The 26,525-nt window shown below is 32.4% G+C and overlaps 1 protein-coding gene across 8 annotated transcripts in view; it reads left to right on the forward strand.

The window, feature by feature from the left end:
• LOC114330054 (plasma membrane calcium-transporting ATPase 2) overlaps nucleotides 1–26,525 on the forward strand; it is a 631,040-nt gene that overhangs the window by 479,407 nt on the left and 125,108 nt on the right. For all 8 annotated transcript variants that reach the window (XM_028279354.2, XM_028279356.2, XM_028279355.2 and 5 more), the window contains 2 exons: nucleotides 21,949–22,232; nucleotides 25,945–26,155. In XM_028279354.2, coding sequence (XP_028135155.1) covers nucleotides 21,949–22,232; nucleotides 25,945–26,155 — 495 coding nt within the window. The remainder of the gene's footprint in view (nucleotides 1–21,948; nucleotides 22,233–25,944; nucleotides 26,156–26,525) is intronic.

Here is a 26,525-nt window from a genome sequence, read left to right on the forward strand (position 1 = left end):
CTCATGAAAAAATAAGAAATATTTATTGGAAACATTTTTTAGAATTGTTGATAGATGGCGCTGTAATTGGAAAAAGGTCAGACAGAGTGATACCACTCTTAATCATTTCTGCTCGGCGGCCTTTATCGGCTGCGCTGCTATGAATATGAATGTTATTTATGGTCTTCAGCAGAGTAGATGGCGAGCCAACCACGGGGGCTGCCAAACTTTCTCAAGTTTTTCTTTGGCTCTAAATATTTTTGCACGCTTGGCGCGGTCCCCTAAAAATCTTCTTTCAATTCTTTATGTATTTTTTTATTTCTTCATGCGCATAATTTTTCCCTATACTAGTATGCCTTGCTTTAGGGCATCTATTCTCTGTTGACTACCTTTGTTTCAACATCTATTCTCTATTGAATTAGACTAATTTTCTTGATAAGAGTTTCGTGACTCCGACAGCCGATTCCATAAGAGATAAACAGCACGCGGATGAACCTACAGCAACCGAATCGTATAAACCAGCGTTTCCCAAACTGTGCTCCGCGGAGCACCGAGTGCTCCGCGAAGCATCTACAGGTGCTCCGCTATATGGCGATAATAAGCGGTTTGTATTTGTTGACCGGTAAGTTATTCTTATGGTGGTTACCAACAGGTGGTGATCGGATCCACATTCTGGTCCCCGGTATACCCTCACGTCTGTAGTCTTGAGTCTAGAGCTTTCTCTTTGGATTATGTAGTCAATTATTGACCGTATTTTTTTGTAGGTTGCTTCCATGTGAATTTGTGGATATTCTTGTGTGAGAAGAACCCATTCACTATTTTTAGCGATCAGAATTGGCAAAAATCTCTCAGAATCGGTGAAAAATAAAAACCTGGATAGCTTACCACTAATCACAGAATTTAGAGAAGAACTGGAATCGGACATACCTGAAGGTGTCTTAAACGAGTTCCACACTCATCTGCTAAATTTACTTGAAAACTTCCAGAATTATTTTCCTGAGAAATTTCACGACAAAGTTAAAGAAAACTTCTGGGTTGGAGATCCATTCCTTGCAATGTTAAAAAAACCATCTTCCTTAACATCTCAGCAGTATGAATGCCTGATAGATTTGACATAGGATTCTGCGTTAAAAAACATTTTGAAAGTAAATCGGTAGTAAATTTTTGGTGTCAACTCAAAGACGAATTTAAAATTTTGTCAGATAAAGCGAAAATTATTCTTCTCCCTTTTGCAACAACATACTTTTGTGAAGCAGCATTATCTGCCTATGTGGCCACTAAAACAAAATATAGATCTCGACTGAATGCGGAACCTGACCTTTGATTGCAGTTATTCCAAATTCAATCGGATATTACTAACCTGTGCAAATCAAGGCAGCCTCATTATTCACATTAAAATGAAGACATTACGTTTTTTAAGAGTTTAGAAATAAGATCTGTGTGTTCATTTTATTTTTGTTTTTCGTTATATGTAAAAGTTTCTTATGGTTGCGATTGGAACAAAATTGAATAAAGTGAATAGAAAATGTAATGGTTAATACCTCCCCCCCTATATACTAATATAGGTTTCAAGTGCAATATGGTAAGTGCTCCCTACAGAATTTCTGTCCTGAATAGTGCTCCTCGACCAAAAAACTTTGGGAAACGCTGGTATAAACAAATTGAATATAAATTAAGAATAGGTACACAACTATTTATTACAGCTATTTAGGACAGTCAAAGCCTTTTTCCTTCAGAATAATCCTCCATCTGCCTATGTCTCCGGCAACTCTTCTCCATTCCCTAACTCAGTATATTTGAAATCGTCCTCTTTGATCGTCCAAGTTATCTTGGACATGTAATAATTATTGTTACATGTACTTGCACTGGACAATTTTCTTTGTGACACGGTGACAGGAAAATACAGCGTGTTTTATATGTTCGTTCATGGGTATTCTTTCATTTTTCCGACTGTAGTAGTTGTTATCAATATTGAATACCTACTTACTAATTTTGTAAAGGTTTGATTTATTTTGTATGAATATAATTGCAAAATACTACAGAATTTCACTTTTTGACGTAAATTTAATTAATAATAATGTAAATTTTGTACAATATATTTAATAATTAAAGTAAATAAATTTTAAGTTCGCTCAAATAAATAATCGATTACTATCATCCACCACTTACATTCAATCTCGGTCGGTTAATTTGATTAATCGCGGCTGGTAAAGTAAAATTCTTCTTTCAGTACAATAAAGTGTTACTTTACTGCCGCAAATGAGTACAATAATGAATGACTTTAGTGACGGTTGGCGATAAAATAATTTTTCCACCTACCTCTACCGAAAGTATACTTTTCCGGACCTGATTGTAGGGAGCAAAGTTGTACTTTTCCTCCCTAGGGAGGAAAAGTAAAAGTGACGTCATGGTATTTCATTCATGAAATATAACTTATTGACGCCCTGTACAATATCTATTTTCTATTACGTAAGTATCTATAGATTTTAACGTTTATTTAAAAGCACTCTGTATTTTGCAGAATGGTAAAAAACAGTAAATTGTTATTTTGGTTTAACAATGTTTACATTAATAATTTGACTTATATTTGACAGTTGACAGTTATAATGTACCTACTTGTTGGTTTTAGTTCTAATAAATTTTGTTGGTTAGTTACATAAATATATTAAGTAAAAATAAAAAATGACTTGTTATTTGAGGAAGGTGGAAAAACCATATGTATAACCTGAGAGTAAAGTGCCTTTTCCTCCCTTGAATGATTACTCGGGTAACTTTACAGATTACAGTAAACTTCATTCTCGGGAGGAAAAGTAGCACTTTCCTCCCTTGTTATACAAATAGCTATTTCCACCTACCTCTACCGAAAGTATACTTTTCCTGACCTGATTGTAGGGAGTAAAAGTAAAAGTGACGTCATTGTATGTCATTGATGAAATAACTTATTGATGCCCTGCCCTATACAACATTCTATTATCTATTACGTAAGTATCTATAGATTTTAACGTTTATTTATAGAACACCCTGTATTTTGCAGAATGGTAAAAACAGTAAATTGTTGTTTTGATTTAACAATGTTTACATTAATAATTTGACTTATATTTGACAGTTATACTGTACCTACTTGTTAGTTTTAGCAAATACATTAGACTTTAATACATCCAACTCCCACAGAAATCTGGAAGCACGTTGCCACTAGCGCCCCTGCCGGCTTGAGTTGCACTACGTTTTGACAACGTAAAATTTGACGTAAACATTCAAATTTAATTTTATTACTTTTTGGATAACGAGCTAATTTTTCTAAATTGTGTTTGTACTTTTACAAAAAATGTTTTATTTTAATGTATTATTTGTTTCATCAAGTCTAAAATAAATTATAATTATTTTTTCAGTAAATACAATGATATTAACAGAAAAAAACAATGTATAAAAGAACCATAAAGACTTACAACATGAGGTTAGTCCATTAAATTTTTAACAGTATCACAAAACATAAAATATATAAAATTACTAATCTTTTGGTAGTTACAATGTTTTAATTTTATCTCACAGTAATAGTTTTTGACACTGAAATTTTTCATAAAAACCTGTTTTGTCTATTTCAAATGGATTTATTGGCGTCGCTCTAGATTTAAATCATGTCTTTCTGTCTGATTCTGCCCAATCATTAAGTTCATTTAGTAATAGCAGATTTACAAAATCCATTTTTTTTTTCAAAATCCATATACAGGGTGGTTCATCTTATTCGCCTCGGTCTCTGTACGGAAAACCACTTGATATTTTAAAAAAAGACTTCACAGAAATATACAGGGCCCTTAATACTACAATCTAAAGATAATGTGAATTATACAGGGTGCTCCAAAAAAGGGTGGTATATCAAAGTTACATTTTTTCTTATGGAATGCCCTATATCTGATGACATTACTGAATTGACCTTAAAAATAAGCTATACTTTCATAAGGGCCCCCTATACCTAAATACAGGGTGTTTTGATTTATTCCGATTTTTATGAAAATGTAAGGTTTTAGAAAAAAATAAATATCTACGAATCTAAGAATCAGTAACAAATTCTTTTTTTGGATCTTAATAATAGACTATTTAGATCAAAATATGAGATTGATCTATTAACAAATTCAAGCTGTAATAACTTACTTATTTTAAATAGAACACCCTATATCTTACTAGTCTATCGCGTAAAAAATTTACTTAGCTTTTAATTTATATTAGGGTTTCCTATACCTATCTTTTACAGGGTGGTCAAAATATTAGATTGTTCTATTAACAAATTCAAGCTGTAATAACTTACTTATTTTAAATGGAACACTCTGTATTTTACTAGTCTATCGCGTAGAAAATTTACCTTGCTTTTAATTCTTATTAGGGTTTCCTATACCTATCTCCCTTCATTTTTAAATGTTTAAAGATTTCCTAATTTGTAAGCTTTAAAAATTAGAATTAAGTACCTATGTCGTGGTTATGTACAACACATCACCAACACCGGCAATATACTTAAATATCTTAGTCAAGATACTCTCGTTCATAAAATTTATATTTTTATCATTTAATCACACAGAGTGTTCTTATTTTAAATGACATACTCGATATTCTATTCTTTATAATGGAAGATATTTAAAATCTCTTCAATTTCATGTAAACATTCTCAATACACATGTTATTCTGTAAATGTAAATTCCCATGTTATTCTGTAAATACCCATTTTTACATATTTTTGTAGAATAGGCTCGTTTTCGTCATAGTAGCCATTGCATTTAATTGTTTGTAATTGCGACTCAAAGATTCAAACAAAAAGTCGTGTTCTTAAATTTACTTAATAACCGTTGGTTTAAGATATGGAAAATACTTATACGGAATGAAATATAATTTAAATATCTTTCAGAATATCGCATCTAATATAGGGTATCCAGTTTAATATAAACATATTATTCAATGTCAGATGTAGGCCAAAATCAACTAAAATAATACAACACTCTGTGTGTGTGTGATTACATGATAACAATGAAAATTTTATTAATGACAGTATCATGTCTAAGTATATTGCCGGTGTTGGTGATGTGTTGTACATAATATTATGTAACCACGACATATTTCCTTAATTCTAATTTTTAAAGCTTGCAAATAAGGAAATCTTTAAATATTTAACAAATGAAGGGAGATAGGTATAGGGAACCTAATAAGAATTGAAAGCTAAATAAATTTTCTACGCGATAGGCTAGTAAGATACAGGGTGTTCTATTTAAAATAAGTAAGTTATTACAGCTTGAATTTGTTAATAGAACAATCTAATATTTTGACCACCCTGTAAAAAGATAGGTATAGAGAACCCTAATACAAAATGAAAGCTAAGTATATTTTCTACGCGATAGACTAGTAAGATACAGGGTGTTCCATTTAAATTAAGTAAGTTATTACAGCTTAAATTTATTAATAGAACAATCTCATATTTTGACCACCCTGTAAGAAACTTTGTTGCAATAAGCATCTGCTTAAGTATGCTAAATAGTCAGTTATTAAGATCCAAGAACGAATTTGTTACTGATTCTTAGATTCGTAGATATTTATTTTTTTCTAAAACCTTACATTTTTATAAAAATCGAAATAAATCAAAACACCCTGTATTTAGGTATAGGGAACACTTATGAAAGTATAGCTTATTTTTTAAGGTCAATTTAATAATGTCATCATATATAGGGCATTCCATAAGAAAAAATATAACTTTGATATACCGCTCTTTTTTGGAGCACCCTGTATAATTCGCATTATTTTAGATTGTAGTATTAACGGCCCTGTATATTACTGTACAGATTTTTTTTTAAATATCAAGTGGTTTTCCGTACAGACACCGAGGCGAATAAGATGAACCACCCTGTATAATAAACATTAAACACAAAGCAAAAAAGTTAGGTTAATAATATTAATATGGATTAACTGGCAGATCTTCAGTCATTCATAGTTTGTGGTTAACAACGCAGACCACTAGGTGGCGCTATATCATTTGCTTCATCAAAATTAATGGGAAATGACAAGAGTTGTATGTATTACAGTGTAATGTATTTGGTTTTAGTTCTCTAATAAATTTTGTTACATAAATAAATTATTTAAAAATGAAAAGATGACTTGTTATTTGAGGAAGGTGGAAAAATCATATGTATAACATGGAAGTAAAGTGCCTTTTCCTCCCTTGAATGATTACAGTAAACTTCATTCTCTTTGATCCCTTGATATACAAATAGCTATTGTTTATATTACCAAATTTTCTATGCATACTTAACCTCAATTCTTGTTAAAGAAAATATCTGGCTTTCAAACATGTTCTCGTCTCTATCAACAAACAAACCTTTTTCCATTAGTTCCTTTTGATATATCTTTAATTCCTTAGCCTATAAGAAGACCATAAACCGAGTAATTTTTTTTGAATTTCTAATGCACCAATCTTTTTTAATCGATTCTATAATTTTTGAAAGTTCAAATGTATTTTTTATATTAGTTGTCCAAGTGGGCCAGCAATTGTTAACAAATAAAAAAATTTGATGAATCGCTTCGGAATCACTTTTTTAAGCATATATCATCGAAATAATAGCTATTTGTATAACAAGGGAGGAAAGTGCTACTTTTCCTCCCGAGAATGAAGTTTACTTACAGTAATCATTCGAGAGAGGAAAAGGTTTTTTACTCCCATGTTATACATAATATGATTTTTCCACCTTCCTCAAACATCAAGTAATTTTTTCATTTTTAAATAATTTATTTATGTAACTAACTGACAAAATCTATTAGAGCACTAAAACTAACAAGTAGGTACAGTATAACTGTCAACTGTCAAACGTAAGTCAAATTATTAATGTAAACATTGTTAAATCAAAATAACAATTTACTGTTTTTACCGTTCTGCAAAATGCAGGGAGCTCTATAAATAAACGTTAAAATGTATACATAGATACTTACGTAATAGATAATAGAACATTGTATAGGGCGTCAATAAGTTATTTCATCAATGACATACCATGACGTCACTTTTAGGAAAAGTACTTTCCCTCCCTAGAGAGGAAAGTGCGACTTTGCTTCCTACAATCAGGTCAGGCAAAGTATATTTTCGGTAGAGGTAGGTGGAAAACTACTAAATCAATTGCAATTCTAAAAAAAGCTTTATAATATTTAAACCTTCAAGTACCAGTAAGAATATTTTGATACGGATAAGTGGTTCCTATCTTGCTAAAAACATAGTTTTAAATTTAACAAAGATTTCTACGCGCCGCGCACCAATATCGCCTCAACCGCTATACACACTTAGCGGTAGAGTGCTCGAAAGGCACATTCAAAATATGTCCATGTTTTCAGCAAAATATAAACCATTTATCCTTGTCAAAATATTACTTGTACTTTAAGATTTAGAGATTATAAAGCTTTTTGTAGAATTGCAATTCATTTAGTAGTTTTTTAAGAAAAATTGCATCTTTCGAAAGATTGCCAAGCGAGAAAGTATGTATTTATTTCGTTAAGATACGCTTCAAAATAGATTTGTTAAAAAATAATTATTAATAAAAGAAAAATAGATAGAATCGAGTTAAAAAGGTTTAGTGCATATCTGAAACCCTCCCCGTAGATATAAATATCCATTCAAACAACTTATAAATAAAAAAATCTATTTTTAACACCTATAAAACTGACAATTTTAAAAATAAATAACTAACCTACATTACTAACATTTTAAACATACAATACAAATCCCACTCTATTCATGGCATCTCTGTGTATTTAAATCGATACATTCAGGTATTTCTGATTATATTTTTATTTAAGGGTGCAGGGTACAGGGTGGTCCATCCTATAAGCGTTGGACTTTTTACAGAACACGACTTACTATTAAAAGTTTTTGTCTTCATAGAAATATACGGGGCCATTAACACTACAATTTAAAAAGAATGTGAATTATACAGGATGCTCCAAAAAAGAGTGGTATATCAAAGTTATATTTTTTCTTAGGGAACACTATATTTTATTACACTTCTCAATCGTCCTTTAAGCTATACTTTTAAGAGTTCCTTATAGGTTATAGGTACCTAAATACAGGGTATTTTGTTTGATTTCGATGTTTGTAAAAATATAAGGTTTTAGAAAAAATTAAATATCTACGAATCTAATACTCGGGACAAATTTGTTTTTGGGCCTTAATAAAATACTATTCGTCTTATGTATACATCTCTTTATTATGTAAAATTTTTTTACAGCGTTGTCAAAATATTAGATTGCTATATTAGCACATTCAAGCTGTAATAATTTACCTACTTATTTTAAATGGTACCCTGTATTTTATTATCCTGTCTTGTGGCAAATTTATTTAACTTTTAAACTATAATGAGGTTTTCTTTACCTATCTCTTTTACTTTTTGAAATATTTAAAGATTTCCTATTTCGTAAGCTTTAACAATAATTAAAATCAAGTATATCATGGTTTATAATCAAGTATTCAGTTTGTAGGTCATGGTTCAAAGATGTAGTTATATAGAACAACCGGTATCTATGTGTTTTATCGACTTCAAAAAGGCCTTTGACCGGGTCACTCTACTTTTTAATATCTACTCCGAATTTATTTTCAAAGGAGCCTTCGATGAAGATGCAGGCATTAAAATCAACGGAATTAATATCAACAATCTTAGATATGCAAACGAACGTTACTGATTGCTTCCAATGAAAAAAAGTTGCAACGACTTATAACATGGTGACTGAAACATGTGTTTAATATGGGCTAAAACTAAATACTTTTAAGACAAAACTTATGGTGTTGCTAGTAAAACGGAGTTACAACCAATTAACATCAGATATTCTGTACCTTATTCTGGAAGACACTTATATTTCATTACATGCAAGTACTTCGTATACCTAAACCCAACGGTTAATAAGTAAATTTGAAAATTTTTATCTGAATCTTTGTGCATTTTTGTCGATGGTCTTTTAAAAGGTAAACAACAGGACGCTTACAAAAATGAGTGATATCTTAATAAAAATACTTAATGTGTGGGTAGACCAAAATACGTTATCGAACGAAACAACCATTCACATCAATGTTTCAAAGTAAATATTTAATTGCAAAATAAAGCAATTGTTTATTTAAAGTACATTTAAATCAATATATAAAATAAAAAAACAAGAAACAAACAAAAATTCATGAATAAAGAAATGAATCAAAGAAATTGTTCAACGTGACGCCCATCTTGTTCTAAACAAAATTGAGTTCATTTTTAAAAAGATCGTTTCTACTTTAAAAGGCCTGTTACTGTTTGAAAAACCGCTCTTATACTAGCTTTCAAATCTTCTAAAGTAGATGATCGAGTGTTATACACTATACTTTGTAGATATCCCCACACAATGGAGTCTATCGGTGTCAAGCCCGGAGACATATTTACAGATGCTAGCGTGTGTAGACACCAGGGTGTTGAAATCAGTTAGGGTTTTGAAAAACAGTACATTTACAGATGCTAGCGTATGTAGACACCAGGGTGTTGAAATCAGTAAGGGTTTGGAAAAACAGTTCATTTACAGATGCTAGCGTGTGTTGACACCAGGGTCTTGAAATCAGTTAGGGTTTGGAAAAACAGTACATTTACAAATACTAACAGATTTGGACACCAGAGTGTTGAAATCAGCTAGCTTTTTTAGTGGCTATCTATGCATATATGCTAACGGCTATTGACATTGATTTTATGCAGTATGGTATGGTGCAAATGTCTTGAGTAAATTCATTATTTCGGAAGCCAGCGACTTTAAGGAAAAATCCTGAAACAGGTCGATTTTTAAATTATGACTTTTTGACATATGTATCAAACTAGTGACGTCATCCATCTGAGAGTGACGACGTAATCAGTGATTTTTTTAGATAAGGATAGGGGTCGCCTGCTAGCCCGTTTGAAAGGTTATTGAGTTCTCTATTCAGTAATATTAATATTAACATAATTATTTATACAGGGTGTCCAAGAAAATATTTTTTGAATTAAATTAATTGACAAAAAGAAGAACGTATGTAATTTATTTAATTCAAAATACACTCTACTGCTGTCAGAAAACAGAAAAAAAAGTGTTTTGATAAATAAAGATTGCTTTTCGCTTAATTTTAATGTTCAAGTTGTATCTTGAATTAAATAAATTACATATTATTATTCTTCTTTTTGTGTAAATTAATTTAATTCAAAATAATTTTTCTAGGCACCCTGTATAAATAATTATGTCAATGTTTATATTACTGAATAGAGAATTGGATAGCCTTTCAAATGAGCTAGCACACGACCCCTATTCTCATTTAAAAAAATCATCGATTGCGTCATTACTCTCAGATGGATGACATCACTAGTATGATATATATGTCAAAAAGTCATAATTTAAAATTAAAAATGGACCTGTTTCAGGATTTTTCCTTAAAGTCAGTGGCTTCCGAAATAATGAATTTATTCCAGACATTTGCACTATACTGTATAAAATGAATGTCAATAGCCGTTAGCATCTATGCATGTACCGGGTGTCCACTTATATTTTCCCCCATTTTAACTGCCTATAACTTCTAAATGGCTCAAGATAGAAATATGCGGTTTTCACTGAAATGTTTTATTTTAGTAAAAGTTTTGTCTGAATGGATGGAATTTTTTTATATCGCTTTCAAATACGAAATAAAGAATGGTGGATTTTTGAAAAAAACTTTGTTGACTTTTTATTAATGGAACACCCAGTATATTCTTTTGCAAATTGAACGAAAGGTCATTTACCTATCTAGCGATATAAAGTTTTTCAAAATCGGTTGTCAAATCGCTGAGTAATTAATTTTTAAAATGAGAGGTGCAACGTGGATATCACATACCTAAATAAGATAACTAAGCAAGTTATGTAATTTCGACATTGCAGCTCTCATTTTAAAAATTAATTGCTCAGTCATTTGACAACCGATTTTAAAAAATTTTATATCGCTGGATAGATAAATGACCGTTTTTTCAAGTTTTTAGGTAAATGACCATTTTTATATCGCTTTTAAATAAAAAATGGCGGATTTTTGAAAAAAAAAACTTTGTTGACTTTTTTTATTAAAACACCCAGTATATTTTTTGTGTCTTGAAAAAACGGTCATTTACCTATCCAGCGATATAAAATTTTTTAAAATCGGTTGCCAAATGACTGAGTAATTAATTTTTAAAATGAGAGATGCAATGTGGAAATCACATAACAATATCATTTTGCTCAGTTATGTTATTTAGGTATGTGATATCCACGTTGCACCCCTCATTTTAAAAATTAATTACTCAGTGATTTGACAACCGATTTTGAAAAACTTTATATCGCTGGATAGGTGAATGACCTTTCTTTCAATTTACAAAAAAATATACTGGGTGTTCCATTAAAAAAAAATCAACAAAGTTTTTTTCAAAAATCCGCCATTTTTTATTTCGTATTTGAAAGCGATATAAAAAATTCAATCCATTCAGACAAAACTCCTACTAAAGTAAAACATTTCAGCGAAAACCGCATATTTCTATCTTGAACCGTTTAGAAGTTATAGGCAGTTAAAATGGGGGAAAATTTAAGTGGACACCCGGTATAACCACTAAAAAAGCTAGCTGGTTTCAACACTGTGGTGTCCAAATCTGTTACTATTTGTAAATGTACTGTTTTTCCAAACCCTAACTGATTTCAACACCCTAGTGTCAACATAGGGCTTTTCATCGACTGTCATTTGTTTCGAGCTTCTGTCATGTGTCAGATAATATTAATATATCTACGCCATACGTCTTTGGTTTGTATCATTGGTATATATCAATAACGTATGACGTAGATATATTAATATTATGTGACACATGACAGAAGCTCGAAACAAATGACTGTGAATGAAAAGCCCTATACGCTAGCAACTGTAAATGTACTGTTTTTTCAAACCCTTACTGACTTCAACACCCTGGTGTCTACACACGCTAGCATCTGTAAATATGCAGCCCAGAGATGTGCGGAGCCACAAAGTTGAAAATGTGCGGGGGCTCCATTCAACTGCATCCATATTTTCTGCCTAATATTTAGATGTACATCATCAAGGTCAAATAACGTCCTGCGGAAAACTTTTAAAAATTCTCTGCCATTAAGATTACCATGAAAAAATAAGGACCTATAACATGCGATCCTATATTTCCCATACGTTTACGGACCATCTATATTGATGAAAGTATGATAGATGTGAGGATTTAAATCACTGTAATAATGAAAGTTATGGCGATTAACAGGTCCATTATTATGGAAAATGCACTCATCGGAAAATAAAAAGTAATCGAAAAAATCTACATCGAATGCTATTTTATCCATAATCCATGAACAAAAATGGATTCTTTGTTGAAAATCCGTTTGATTCAGACGTTGATACAACTGTTCGTTATGGGGATGAAATATGTGATTATTCGTTCTAATAATGTTCTTACTAATTCCAGTTTCTAAAATCGAAATAAATCAAAACACTCGATTGATGTATAGAGAACCTTTATAAAAGCTATACGACAAAAAATAAGCTATATTTTTTTATGAAAGTATATATACTATACTTTTATAAAGAGTATTGCTTATGTTTTGAGGACAATTGAAAAATGTCATCAAATATAGGGTGTTCCGTAAGGAAAAATATAACTTTCATTTACCACTCTTTTGTGTAACATCCTGTATAATTCACATTATTTTTAAATTGTGGTAATAATCCTGTGTAGGGTTAGGTGGTTTCCCCATCGAGACCTACGCATGTAGTATGGGCAACTCTGTATATGTATGCTATGTAAATTATTTACTATGTTCATGAATCTATACTGGAGTGACATACCTACGGAATAATGAAAAATTAAATCCAATTAAGTCCTCGTGTGTGCGTATTCAATGACGAATATTTTCAAATCGAGAAATGAGAATTCCTTGAATATCGTGAATAAATAGTAATGTGGAGTACATTAAAGTCCAATCGTGTTTTATTTACATTTTATTTGACCGTTATCCTTGTAATTACTTCACTATAATGACACTAAACAACTGAATAAACGAAATTTAAAATACTTTTTGCAACCCGCCAAAATTCATAAAAATTAGTTGTTTGAAAAAGGTATGTATGTACATCACTGTTCTGTGAATTTGTTGACTATATGGACCAAGAGCTAGCAACATCGGAAAAAAAATTATTTTAAGACAACTGGTTCTTTAATATATTATTCCCTATGCTTCCTCGAACACCGTACCGGCCATCTGGCTGCCGATACAGGTTGCGTTCATTACTGCGCAGCACATTTGTACAGGTAAACATATCGAATTTAAAATTATTGTAAGACGAAAAATTATTTTGTCATTACTTTTTAAACATTATTAGAAATATGAACTATAATTGCCAGACATTTTTGTAGTTTAAAAAGTAATGACAAAAAAATGTTTCGTCCTAAAATAATTTAAATTCAATATAAAGGGTGATAGATGAGTGTGATAAAGCTCAGTAGATCCGCTATAGTAATAGATAGCAATAAAAGTTTATAACAAAAATTGTAGCCAACTTTCAGCTTTACATTACGAAATTAGTTAGAATATTACAGGGTGTTCGATAACATAGTGACAAACCAAACTTATGTTTTTTAAATGGAACACCCTATATTTTATTTTATATTCGAAATTCTCTTAACTTTCCCATCACAAAAACATAAAGGTTTGTTATGTTATAAAGGGCTTTTACAAATTTATAACCATTTTTTTATGAAAAACGTAACAAGTTCAACTCCCTGTATAAATAAAAATAAGCCCAACAGCAATGGTTTATTGGTGCTATATTTTTTTGTTGATTGTCAGAATTTATAAAAATGGTTGATATTGCTAATTTTCCTTATATCCAATACAGGGTGAGTCAAAACGCAAGTACATTCTTTTCTCAGAAATTTTAAATGGAACACCCTATATTTTATATCACCATCGAAAAGTATCATTACCGTACTTTAATTTTTGTATAATATTCCCTATGCCTAAATTTGTTAGTTTTCGAGATATTTTCATTTTTCAGAGCAAGTTATTAATTAAGGTGTTCTGTTTAAAATTACTGAGAAAATAATGTACTTGCGTTTTGACTCATCCTGTATTCGATATAAAGAAAATTAGCAATATTTTTATATTAGCAATATTACCATTTTTATAAATTTTGACAATCAACAAAAAAATATGGCACCAATAAACCATTGCTGTTGTGCTTATTTTTATTTATACAGGGAGCTGAACTTATTATGATTTTCGTAGAACATTGGTTATAACTTTGTAAATACCCTGTATAACATAGCAAACCTTTATATTTTTGTGATGTAGAAGTTAACAGGATTTCGAATATAAAATAAAATATAGGGTGTTCCATTTAAAAAAACATAAGTTTGGTTTGCCACTATGTTATCGAACACCCTGTAATATTCTAACTAATTTCATAATGTAAAGCTCAAAGTTGGCTACAAGTTTTGTTATTAACTTTTATTGCTATCTATTACTATAGCGGATCTACTAAACTTTATCACACAAATCAATCACCCTGATTTTGTATTTACCTGTACAGGTGTGCTACGCAGCAATGAACGCAACCTGTATCAGCAGCCAGATGGCCGGTACGGTGTTCGAGGAAGCATAGGGAACAAATGAAAGAATCAGCTGTCTTAAAATAGTTTCTCGAAAACGTTGCTAGCTCTTAGACCAATATAGTAAATTAAATATGTAATAAAAAAATATGAAGATATAAAAAATAATAAAAATTTTCAGATTTCGTTTGTTTGTAATACACTACTCCAAGAAATTAACGCACCACCTTAAAAATGCGTATTTTTTGATGTCTCGAATTTTCTAAACCTGTTGTCCGATTTAAGGGCACCCAAAGTCCGAAAATTTAACTTTTTAACTTTTTTGGGTTATGATTGAAAATTATTCTCTGAAATCTTCTCTTTCCAACGATATATAACACATTATAGTATAAAATATCCATGGTTACAAAACTATTTGTTTTCTGAACGTCTGCACTTAATTTACCGTGTACCGGTAGCTTTATAGCCTATTAGAGTGTTTTATGTTTTTGCGATTTCCCGAATACTAGGTTTTTAACTTTTGATGTCAGATATCTTTGTTTCCTGAGATGATAAAAGGTCCAAATTTTTACAGTAATTGTAGATAGATAATAATATCTAGTCCCGCGTAAATTTTTATTGAAAAATGTACAAAAACAAGTAAAATAAAAAATAAAATGTTAACTTTTTTGGGTTTTCTTTGTAAGAGTATTTTAAAAAATTTTAAAATAAATGTTTCTTTCACTCTTACTTTACAAAAATCTACGCGGGACTAAGGAATACATGTAGTTTCAAAATAAAACAAAAATTAGGTCTCTAAGTGCTTTGGTTACAGAGCTATATGACATAATGTTAACATTGTCGTTAAATGGGACTTTGGATGCCCTTAAGTATTTTTTTAATATGTAATAGCCTTATTCTTTAACAATATCTCTGTAATAATATTGTTGCTAGACAGGTTAATTGTCACTGTATACCGGGTGTACAAATCAAACTGTGTTTTTCTCAAAGTTCACCACACCCTGTGGAATATTCTAGTATTTATAAAATACTGAAATTAAAACCCGACTATAGTCTCAGGTTTTCTAAACATTTTCATTTTTAATTTATCCGCTTATGTTGGATAGTAAAAAAGTTAGGTATTTTAACAACTAGCCATGTTCTTCATCAATACAGGATGTTTCTAAATAAGTGCGACAAACTTTGAAACAGGCTCAAAAATCACAGCCTAAATATCGCAAAGTCCGACCCTGTCGTTATGGATAGAAATTCGACGTAATGTAACACCCAAGGCGTTTCTCATAGACCACCCGCAAAAGCGAAAAGATTAATATTCTACGAAACGCTGGATGCCTAAGTGGATCATTTGGCTATTGCAGTAAGTAGAGATACAAAGAGATTTTAGGGCTTCGGAGACACATTTCCTAGGAGTTGTTTACTTTGCAACAGGATGTGTCTCATAAAATAAGAATAGGAGATATTGCTAAGTGTTTGAATTATAGAAATCTAGGAACTCCACAGAAATTGCAACGCAGTAAATTTCGTGGAAATCCTTAAATGGTTACAAAAAGGACAGCGATGGTGATTGGCCGAAAAAGAAACGTATGACCATAATAGGATGGCCTAAGTATTACTTTCCAACTATCCGATTGGTAGGGAAATGTTCGGAATGATGACTATTGGTCAAAGTGGGTTATAGCCGTCAGAAAGGGAGGTGAATTTAGGCGAGAAAGAAATCTTGTCCGAGATTAGGACAAGAAGAATTGTCAATTAAGTTCTAGAGGCCATGCAGTGAAGACGTGCATTTTTTTTGTCTGTGCCGAGTTCGGCAGAATGGGATCTTAAAGATTCTGTCGTGAAAGTCGCAAGTGCGATATGGTGTCTTAAATACCACACCGGTATATTCTTTGTGTTGTGTCCGGTAACAATAAAGGAATAGTTTTTCCTAGTACGGCGTGTAGTATGTCTTTTACAAACAGAACTTAATTCAACCTTCGCGGACGTAGTTCCCGTTTAATATGTCTCGTGCAGACAGAATTTAATTCAACCTTCGCGGACGTAGTTCTTGTTTAATATGTCTCGTGCAAAAAGAATTTAATTCAGTCTTCGCGGAACGTGGTTCCCGTTTTTTTTATTAAAGACAATGGTCTAAATAAAGTATGTTTTATTATCAAGTCGGTGAGATGTATCACTAATAATCAAGAACGCAGTTTACTTTCTTTTCATAAAACAAAGAACTATGGAATTTTTTATTTTTCGTATAATATATAACAATTATGTAACAGTACTTTAAATCTAAAATTGTAAAGTGAAAGTGAGTTCGCCGCATCCACCAGAGCTCTTGCGAGCTAACCAGATTCCAGCAGCTCAGCAACAACAGATCATCACCAGGTATTTCCAATAAACTGTTTCGTTCCTATTTTCTTTTTTCGAACTTTTAAAATGAAACGCGAAAGACTTATTTTTTTTACTTTTCTAACCAACTCAGTTTTTTTTAACAATTTTCTATCTGAATAAATGATAACTATGTTTTAAACTTATGTCGTCTTTTTCTATTCGCACAATCCATCTATGATCCTTATAGTATTAGGAAATGCAGACTACCACAGACACCAAGGGTAAGTACCGTTACTATTCAAAGGGATACCCTTTTACGTAACATTTTTGTAATTCTTATATAGATATATAGCAATAGATTCTGATCTATTAATGGCGCCCAAAATTAATAATTTATTTTCTTTAGCTTAAATATTATTGTAAGAACTCACTTCCTAAATTCTCTGAGACTAGAGCTACCGAAGCCTTAATAAATTATGTAGCACGAATTTTGTCAAGTCTATGTATATCATTATGTTTATCTAATTTGTCGTGCTTCAACTTTAAGGGGTAATTCTGCATGAATAAATAATAACGGTTTGCTTTATAAACATATGTCCGCAAATAATTCGTTTCCGAGATACGGGATCTTGAATTTTTTCTTACAAACTGACGATTTATTTATTGCTGTAAAGCCTGGGTTTCCTCGAAAGCGGTGCCGACAAACTGAGACCGTAACACTGAGATGAATGACGTCATAAAAAACTGTACCATGCAAAATAATAGCGGTGGTTTCCAAGGATGCGTCGGAAGCCACCGCTTGGTGAGTTTGCACATTCCATTGCCGCAGTGAAGAACCTTGAATTTTTCACCGTAATCTGACGTCATTCATCGCAGTGTTACGGTCGCAGTTTGTCGGTGCCGCTTTCGAGGAAACCAAGGCTTAAGACCGGTTGAGATATGCAAATAGAATTTGGTAGGTTTTAATGCCGCGTCCGCATTGGTAAATTTTTCGTGCGTTTTGAACTAATGGTTCGTCGCAAGAATTTGCGTCGCAAATTTTTACCAGTGAGGACGCGGTGTTCAAATCATTTGATTTCCGATCGAAAACCGACAACCGATGGAGCGTGTGCGTTATGTGCGTCGAAAATTCTTGCGTTCGATTTATGCGACGAACACGTCCACACTAGCACAATTTACCTCGAGCACGCAAATATTTGCGACGAACAGCTAGTTCGATGCAAATGTTTACCCGTGTGGACGCGGCATAAGAAGTACTTATTGCGCATTTTTTAACATACAATTATGAATTTTATATTCACCATTGGCGTGCATACGGGTGATATGACCTGCATGCGCGCCAATGGTGAATTTAAAATTCTTAATTATATGTCAACTAATGCGCAATAACTACCTCATAAAACCCATCAAATTTCATTTGCATATCTCAACCGGTTTTAGAGCAATAAATAAATCGTCACTTTGTAAGAAAAATTTCAACACACCGTATCTCGAAAACGAAGCATTTGCGGACAAACAAACTGTCATTTCTTTTTCATGCAGAATTACCCCTTCAAGTTTGTCACACACCCTGTTCTGATGAAAAACATAGCTAGTTGTTAAAGTACCTAACTTTTTTATTATCCAACATAAGCGATTGAATCAAAAAACAGATTATTTAGAAAATCTGAGGCAGTTGGGTTTTAATTTCAATATTTAATAAATGAGGCCTATGGAATCAAAACCTGCTAATCCATTTTTTGAAATTTTTCAGGAGACTAAAAAAACATTAAAAAAGTAAATTTCCCAAAAAGTATTGGGCATTTCCTAATCAAAGTGGCATCAATAAATGTCATAAAATGGCACACTAATTTGGTACAGAGTAATTTTTCTGAGTGCCCCTAACATCTTCAGAAATTTGTACTTTTAGTTTGGATTTAGCAGATTTTGATTTTAAGCCCACATAATATACTGTCCAAATTCCTTATTTTCATCTGCTTTTAGGCGCAATTAATGCACTAAAAGTAGGTATTGAACCATGTTGATAGGAAAACATACAAAATATACAAGAAAAAAAGTATTTTATTGTTCATAAAAGTATGGACAGCAGGGTTTAATTCTAACGTCAACATTCCAGTGGTATTTTGAAGCGGATTTAGAAGGTTTTAAGCCGAAAACTTATGCCTGTAGATTAATAGATACTTACTTGAACTTTGAAACTGTGTAAAAAACGCTGGACGGAAGAGCCGCCCGAGAACTTTATCGTACCGATCTATTATCGTTATCGTACTAGATACTGACATTCTATAAAAATAACAAAGTTACTCGTTATTTTGATATTTTAGAAACACCTTGTATACTTGAAAATATTTTATGGTTCTACGCATCATTAATTCCTGCATTTGAGAGAATGTTCGGGGACACACTATAGATTATTGCATACCTAAATCAATAGAATATTAGTCATACTTTCATTTCAAATTAGTTCATTTTTCTGAGAAATTAATAGTTTACAATATTTGCATTTTACTGCATGGATTTTAATGAAATTTTGGGAGTAGCCCAAAGCCCAATCTCCTAATTCAAAGTCTATCCTATATACTATATACTATGGCGCTTTTATCATGGGGGCGGTTCCCACCACTTCTCGGGAATAGAACATTTTTATTTTCGAACTGCATGGAGCAAAAGGAAGAATTTTAAGAAAAGTTAAAAATGCGCTCTATAATTTGATCTTAATTTTTTCACCCGTCCAACTGTTTGAAAATAGAAATAACACTATACTAAGAGGTATTGCAAAAGAAAAACAATGCATTTAAATTCTGGTGGATGATGGGTTAAATGTATGTACTTCTGATTTTTCCTTAAAGTACATTAGTCATATATTCTTTTACACCATATCTCGCTTAGTTTGAATGTAACCTACATTTTAACGGTGCTCGTTTTAAATGCCCTTTCAAACACTACAAAAGCATGAGTACTTTGGGCATGCACCAAAAAAACAAACTCTTTTTACCTACCATATCTCTTTTTGTATTATAAATAGAAAATTTACGAAGGAACGAATCTCTTTATTATTTATAATCTAAAAAAATTTATATACTGTTTTTAGTTTGATGCATAGTTTTTAAGGTATTCACAGAAAACCGTCCGAAAACGTGTCATTTTTAAATGAAAATGGCCAATTTTCAACTACGCATAACTCAAAAACTATTGAGTTCTCAAAAAAAGTATAGATCAGTTTTTGCTTAATAATAGGTTCTCTAGCCACCTCCATGCTTATTTTGACCAACAAATTTTCCACTCCCTTGAAGGGGTGGGAATTGCCCCAAGATAAAAGCGCCATATTATATAGGGTAGATTTTGTTTTCTTGAGCTATTCCCTACTTACTGTGAAAATATCAAGTACATCGATGTAGTAGGATGGAATTCGGAGCCAAATACCCTCATTGACTGCCCTATAATAATGCTCTGCTATGATCGCGTGAGAGGGGACACACACAAGATTCTAGCAAAATTTCTATTTTCTGTAACTTTTCGAGTTTTTGAGCTACAGCAACGAGTTTTATGACATTGGAAAGGTAATTTTGCATTCTTTCAAAATATGTAAAAATATACAGGGCGTATCTAAAAAATTAAGATTTTTTTTTCATTTCCGGTTCAACTGGAAGCCATATTGTGGGTAAAATTTATTGAACTAATAGATAATAAAGCACTCTATATGTCTGCCAAATTTCAAATTATAGTTTCTATTACAGAGGAAGTTACGGGCACTCGAATATTTTTTTATAAAAAATTTATAACTCCCCTCCTATGAGGAGATAAGAAATCTGACTAATGTTATTGAATTAACCGATAAGATATCAAAAATATATCAAAAAATAAACAAATTCCTTGGAGCCATTTTTGAGAAAATCTAGTTCAAATTATGTCAAATTTTGACCCCTTAAATATAGGCAACCCATAACCTTTTCTGAAAAACGATAATATTCTTGTTATAGGCCCATCTTTAGGCTATATAAATGTTTTTTCAAATTAAATTTATCTTAAACAAGTTTTTAGATTGGTAGGGAAATGTATCGGGTGGGAGGTCGGCCAAGCTGGCCGCCATTTTGGATTTGGAAATGTCAAATTCCGTATTTCTATTCACCTATCGATAAGCTAACTTTATGTTAAATTTCATTCGTTTCGGTCAAAATTTGCAAAAATGGGCCCCAAATAACCCCCCTATTTCGGCCCCCCTTTGAGAGGTTTTTTTCAAAAGCTTAGTTTCTCGACAAAATTCTCTTAAACTTACTCATACCAAATTTCATCGAAATCGGTCCGGTAGTTTTTGCTGGGCGGTGGCGACATACGTATGTACATACGTATGTACATACGTACGTAGAGACATACGTACATACTTCCGACATGTTTTTTTTTATTTGCTTTTTACACTAGGGGGACTCAAAACGTCAAAAAAAAGTGAAATCTGAAAAAAAATTTTTTGCACGATCCTATAACTTTATCTATTATACTCATACTACGTATATAGTACGATAAAGTAAAAAGGGAAAACGCAAAATTTGGGATTTAGCTGGTTTTGATTCTGATGGGCCCAAATGAGAGAATATTCCACAGGGTGTGTTGAACTTTGAGAAAAAAACAGTTTGATTGGTACACCCGTATACAATGACAGTTTACCTGTCTAGCAACAGTATTATACAGGGATATTGTTAAAGAATAAGGCTATAACATATTAAAAAGATCACGTAAATCCGACACAACACGTTTAGGAAATTCGAGACGTCAAAAATAACCAATTTTTAAGGTGGTGCGTTAATTTCTTGGAGTAGTGTAGATATCGCTGCATCGTCTTTTGCATATTATTTTAAATAATTTGCTAACATGACAGAAAAATTTTGTTTTGATCCAGCGAGCCTACCACAGCTCGCTCTGATAATTTCAAAAGGATGAAATGCGTATAAGTAAATGGTTTATCGAAATTAAATCGTAACTGTATGTCTTAAAAATTAAAAACTTTACGACTATTTGAAACTATACTAACATATTCTTATTTTTGCAGCATTTAACGATGATGAAACAAGTCATGGGTGGATAGAAGGTTTAGCAATTCTAATTTCAGTTATAGTAGTAGTATTTGTAACAGCCTTTAACGATTATACTAAAGAAAGACAATTCCGAGGGTTACAAAGTCGAATAGAAGGAGAACACAAATTTTCAGTAATTAGACAAGGAGAAGTCAAACAAATCTCTGTCAGTGATATAGTTGTAGGTGATATTTGCCAAATTAAATATGGAGATCTTTTACCAGCAGACGGAATTCTTTTACAATCAAATGATTTGAAAGTAAGTACTTAATATATTTCTTTCGACATATATTACATATATCTGACTATAACTTTAGTAATTGCGGTATAATTGCCTTCCGATTCTTAGCACCCATAACTTATTCTGATAACTCTTCTACTACTCATAAATGAAAACAAGTGTAGTTCGAATATGTGTGTGTGTTTTCATTCAATGTGGTAAAAGGTGCACGACTTTTTATTGTTATACTTTTGTCTTATTTACTTACTTACACCGTGACGTTACAACCCTTCTTGGGTTTTAGCCGACTCGACAAAATTCCTCCATTCTTCTCTGTCTTGAGCAATCTCCATCCAATTCTCCAAGCCCATAGCTTTAAGGTCTCCTGTTATATTATCTCGTCACCGGAGTCGAGAGCGTCCACGAGGTCTTCTTCCAGTTGGAACTTCTTCACATACCAACCTTGTAACAAAAAAGAATTCTTCTGTTGGAGTGAAAGTAAAGAGAAAGATATACTCCAACAGAAGTAAGGAAAAAGATACTGAACTAATGTAACAAAAAAAATAAAGGTGGCTTCTACGTTGAAAAGCCGAAGTAATAAAAATACTCCCGTTGGGCGCCAATGTAACAAAAAAAGAAAACTTCTGTTGGAGTGGACGTAAAGAGAAGGTAAATTCCACCAGAAGTAGAAAAGAAAGAAACTCGCTACTGGAACAAAAAATGTGTGGCTTCTACGTTGAGAAGCCGAAGTAATAAAAATACTACTTTTGCAGTAGTATTTGTAGAGGCAGGAAAATGATAAGATGAAGAAAGTGAAGAGAGTGGGATGAACGGATAAAAAATATATGAATAGACAGAGGCAAACTGAATGGAGTGGGCTAGCAAGAGACGCAAGAGAACAACTTGACACTCAAGGATGGATACGGCCAATTTGCATGCCTGTCGAAGACGGTAGCTCAAAGTAGATAGTGACGATAACTAAGAAGGGAAATATTAAGATAATAATGTACTAAAAGGAATAAAGATGAATAGTTGCTAAAGAAGAACAAATTAAATAAAACTAACCAAATCATGGGCGCCAGGAAATGATCTTCGATCACTCTCCCAGGTATCTTACACTGCTGTCAAATATTAAATATATTAAATCAGTAAATGTGAACATAAAGGAATAATAATAATAAATGATATAACAAAATAAGTAAATATTTATTAAAAATAACCACTAGATCTTTAACAATATCTGAGTTTCACAAAGTGCATATTATGTAACTTTAAAATGACAAAAGTTATACTTTAACAAGTTATCGTCAAGATAGGAACAATAATGTTACCTGTTACAAATTTAAATACCTCTTACGTATACATAGGGTACAACTCACATGAGACTTTTACCAAATGGTTATAGTACATCAACCAAATGTCTGTGATATGACACGCCAGAGTTACTCAATGTCCCAACTAACTGTTCCCAAAACGACACATTTCTTGACCTACTCCCAAAAGGTTCGCTGCTGTGTCCCAGAAATGAGCACCATGGTGGTGCAAAACTGTACCTCCTTTAGGTCCAGGTGTAAAGGCAATCAGGAGCTGGAAAGTTCCATAGCTCGTTCCCATGTGACATACTCCCAGAGTGACTTGACGGTGGCTGTAGGTGTCAAAGGGGCTACGACTTCACAATATGGTTCTATCTTCCTTCCAAATGGCTAAAAATAAACATTTCCCAGTCTTAGTTTCAATTTCCAATGGAACATGTGAGTAAAAACAAAAGAAGAAGAAGTAATGAGGAAGAGGTTTTTTTATAATGAACAGCAATAATAATCCATTAGCAAAGCTTATCAGATGTGAAAAGGTATTGTATGTGACCTTGATGTAGAATTTAAATACAGAATATGATATTTAGAACAAAATATTATAGGATAATTATATTGCCAGTGTGATATGAGCATAGCATTATATTTTTTTATTCACAATTTATCAAATATTGGGTGTGGACAGACTTTAAACTTTACTAACCAAAAATTCAGACTATTAGAACTTTCTCCGAACAAATATTGAACACGGTGGTTAGGAAGTAAATTCAATAATTAACAATTTTACTGGAAAACTTGAACTAGAAAGAGTATTTTAAATGAAAAAAAAAATAATGAGATCCAAGTTCATTAACCTTCTTTATGTCAAAAAAATGTATTTATCGGATGATTTTTATTCAGCTTCCATTGATGGTACTTCAATCATTACTCCAGGAACAATTGGTATTTACTTTTCACTTTGCATTTAAACTTGAGACGTTGAATCAGTGTTCATAATTTATTTGGAAATCAATCCGCCATTTTATGACACTGACCTTGAAGCCAATTATCCGCCATTTTATGACAAGCCAAGCGAAGTCTAACTCTTTTGTACAAACACCCTAAGTACTGAATGGAATGAACCTTTTTTGTCAAAAAAATGTATTTACCGGATGATTTTTATTCAGCTTCCATTGATTAATTTTTCATTTTTATTATTAATTTTCATTATTAATTTTCAACTATCTCTTGCAACTTTATTTTGCGGTTTTCCATTATAATTTTCAGAATTTTTTCGATGTTTCCGGGAATAAATGCATCATTTGCCATTCCTGAGCGCTCGCCATCATTGGTGGCGATACGATCGCGTTTGAATTCACCAAACCATCGTTTAACGGTTGTAATCGATGGAGTATAGTCCCGGTAACACTTTTTGAGCTATTGCTCAGTATTGACGGAATTTTTTTCCATCAAATAACAAGATAAATCAACACACGGAATTGCTTTGAATCCATTGTTTATAAAAATCACAAAAGTAGCGTCACTTCAAACAGTTTAACAGAAAATTTTGACAATATGCTTTTGAATGTTAGGACTACCGAAATTCATTAGAGTCGCCATCTCATGGTTAGGCCCGGGACTTCTTGCCCGACGTAGTAGTCTCTCTTCTTTCGACTTTTGTCTTGTTGCCAGAAGTTAATTCTGCCTTTCCATACGAGCCTCATCCACTGGTTATTTCAGTTTATTGATACTCAGTTCTGCTTGACCTGATTCTGGTCGGATCTAGTTGAGTATTAGGATGGTTTCTGTGTACTAGCGCCATCCTGAATGCTTTTGTGACAATCTATATGACCTAGTTTCATCGTTACGGTTTCTTGTTTTTTTACCGCCTCTTCATTGCGCTCTATTTTTACCCCTCTTTAACCGGTACCACAGTTTTGGTTTTATAGTCGAACCCGCTGATTGGAATAGCCTTCGTACCAAGCAAAAGTATTCCTATAACCAAAATATTCTAATAACCGATCATTGGTGGCTAGTAGAAACGTTTCGAGACCTCAAGTTCTATTCCTTAAATCGGGGTATTCCTATAACCGGTATTCTAATAAACGGTTTCGACTGTATATGGATTTTCTATGATCTACGTCCCAGAAGACATTTTTGTTTCAGCATTCGCGCTGTGTTTATATTTATAAGCTCAGAAGATTTATTAATTTCGGAGCCGTCTTTTACATCAGGTTGATATGTGAATTTATTACTCATATGATCAAAAATAGGAAGTCAACTTAATCTACTTGCCCTAGTCTAGTGACTGTTCTCAAATGAGTTTCATGTATTTATAGTGTGCGAATATAATGTAAATGCAGCGAACGCATGCAATCCAGTCTACTCAAATCGTATTAACCTACTTTATATATTTTGTTTTATGATTTTACAACGATAATATTGGGCTCTTCACCTTTCAGATAGACGAATCTTCATTGACAGGAGAATCTGATCATGTCAAAAAGGGAGAGCATTTCGACCCGATGGTATTATCAGGTACTCATGTTATGGAAGGATCTGGTAAGCTGTTGGTTACAGCCGTCGGTGTCAACTCGCAGGCAGGTATCATCTTCACACTTTTGGGAGCAGCTGTGGACCAACAAGAAGCTGAAATAAAGAAAATGAAGAAGGGTAAGTTATTTCTCATATCGCCAGCATGTATATTTGGGTTCATATCTCCCCCAATCCTCTTAATTATTTCTGAGGAGATTCTTGAGCTGCAAACTACGTGAACTTAGGCTGTCCAGAAGTTACTTAAACATACACACAATGTTTGTTGCTAATAACCTAAAAGAAATGTTGATTTACAACTTCGGGGAAGAACAGACATATAATGTGTATATATTTATATTAATAAGAGCGATATACATAGGAAAATCGAAAAAGGAGGAGAGCATTTTAAATATAGATACAGTAATTAAAAAACAATAACAATTAGTTATCTAACGCAATAATTGGCTATAAAAATATGAGCAGCCGATTGTACGCAAATGCTATGGTG

This window comes from Diabrotica virgifera, chromosome 10 (genome assembly GCF_917563875.1).
Source record: "Diabrotica virgifera virgifera chromosome 10, PGI_DIABVI_V3a".
NCBI classification, from domain to species: Eukaryota; Metazoa; Arthropoda; class Insecta; order Coleoptera; family Chrysomelidae; genus Diabrotica; species Diabrotica virgifera.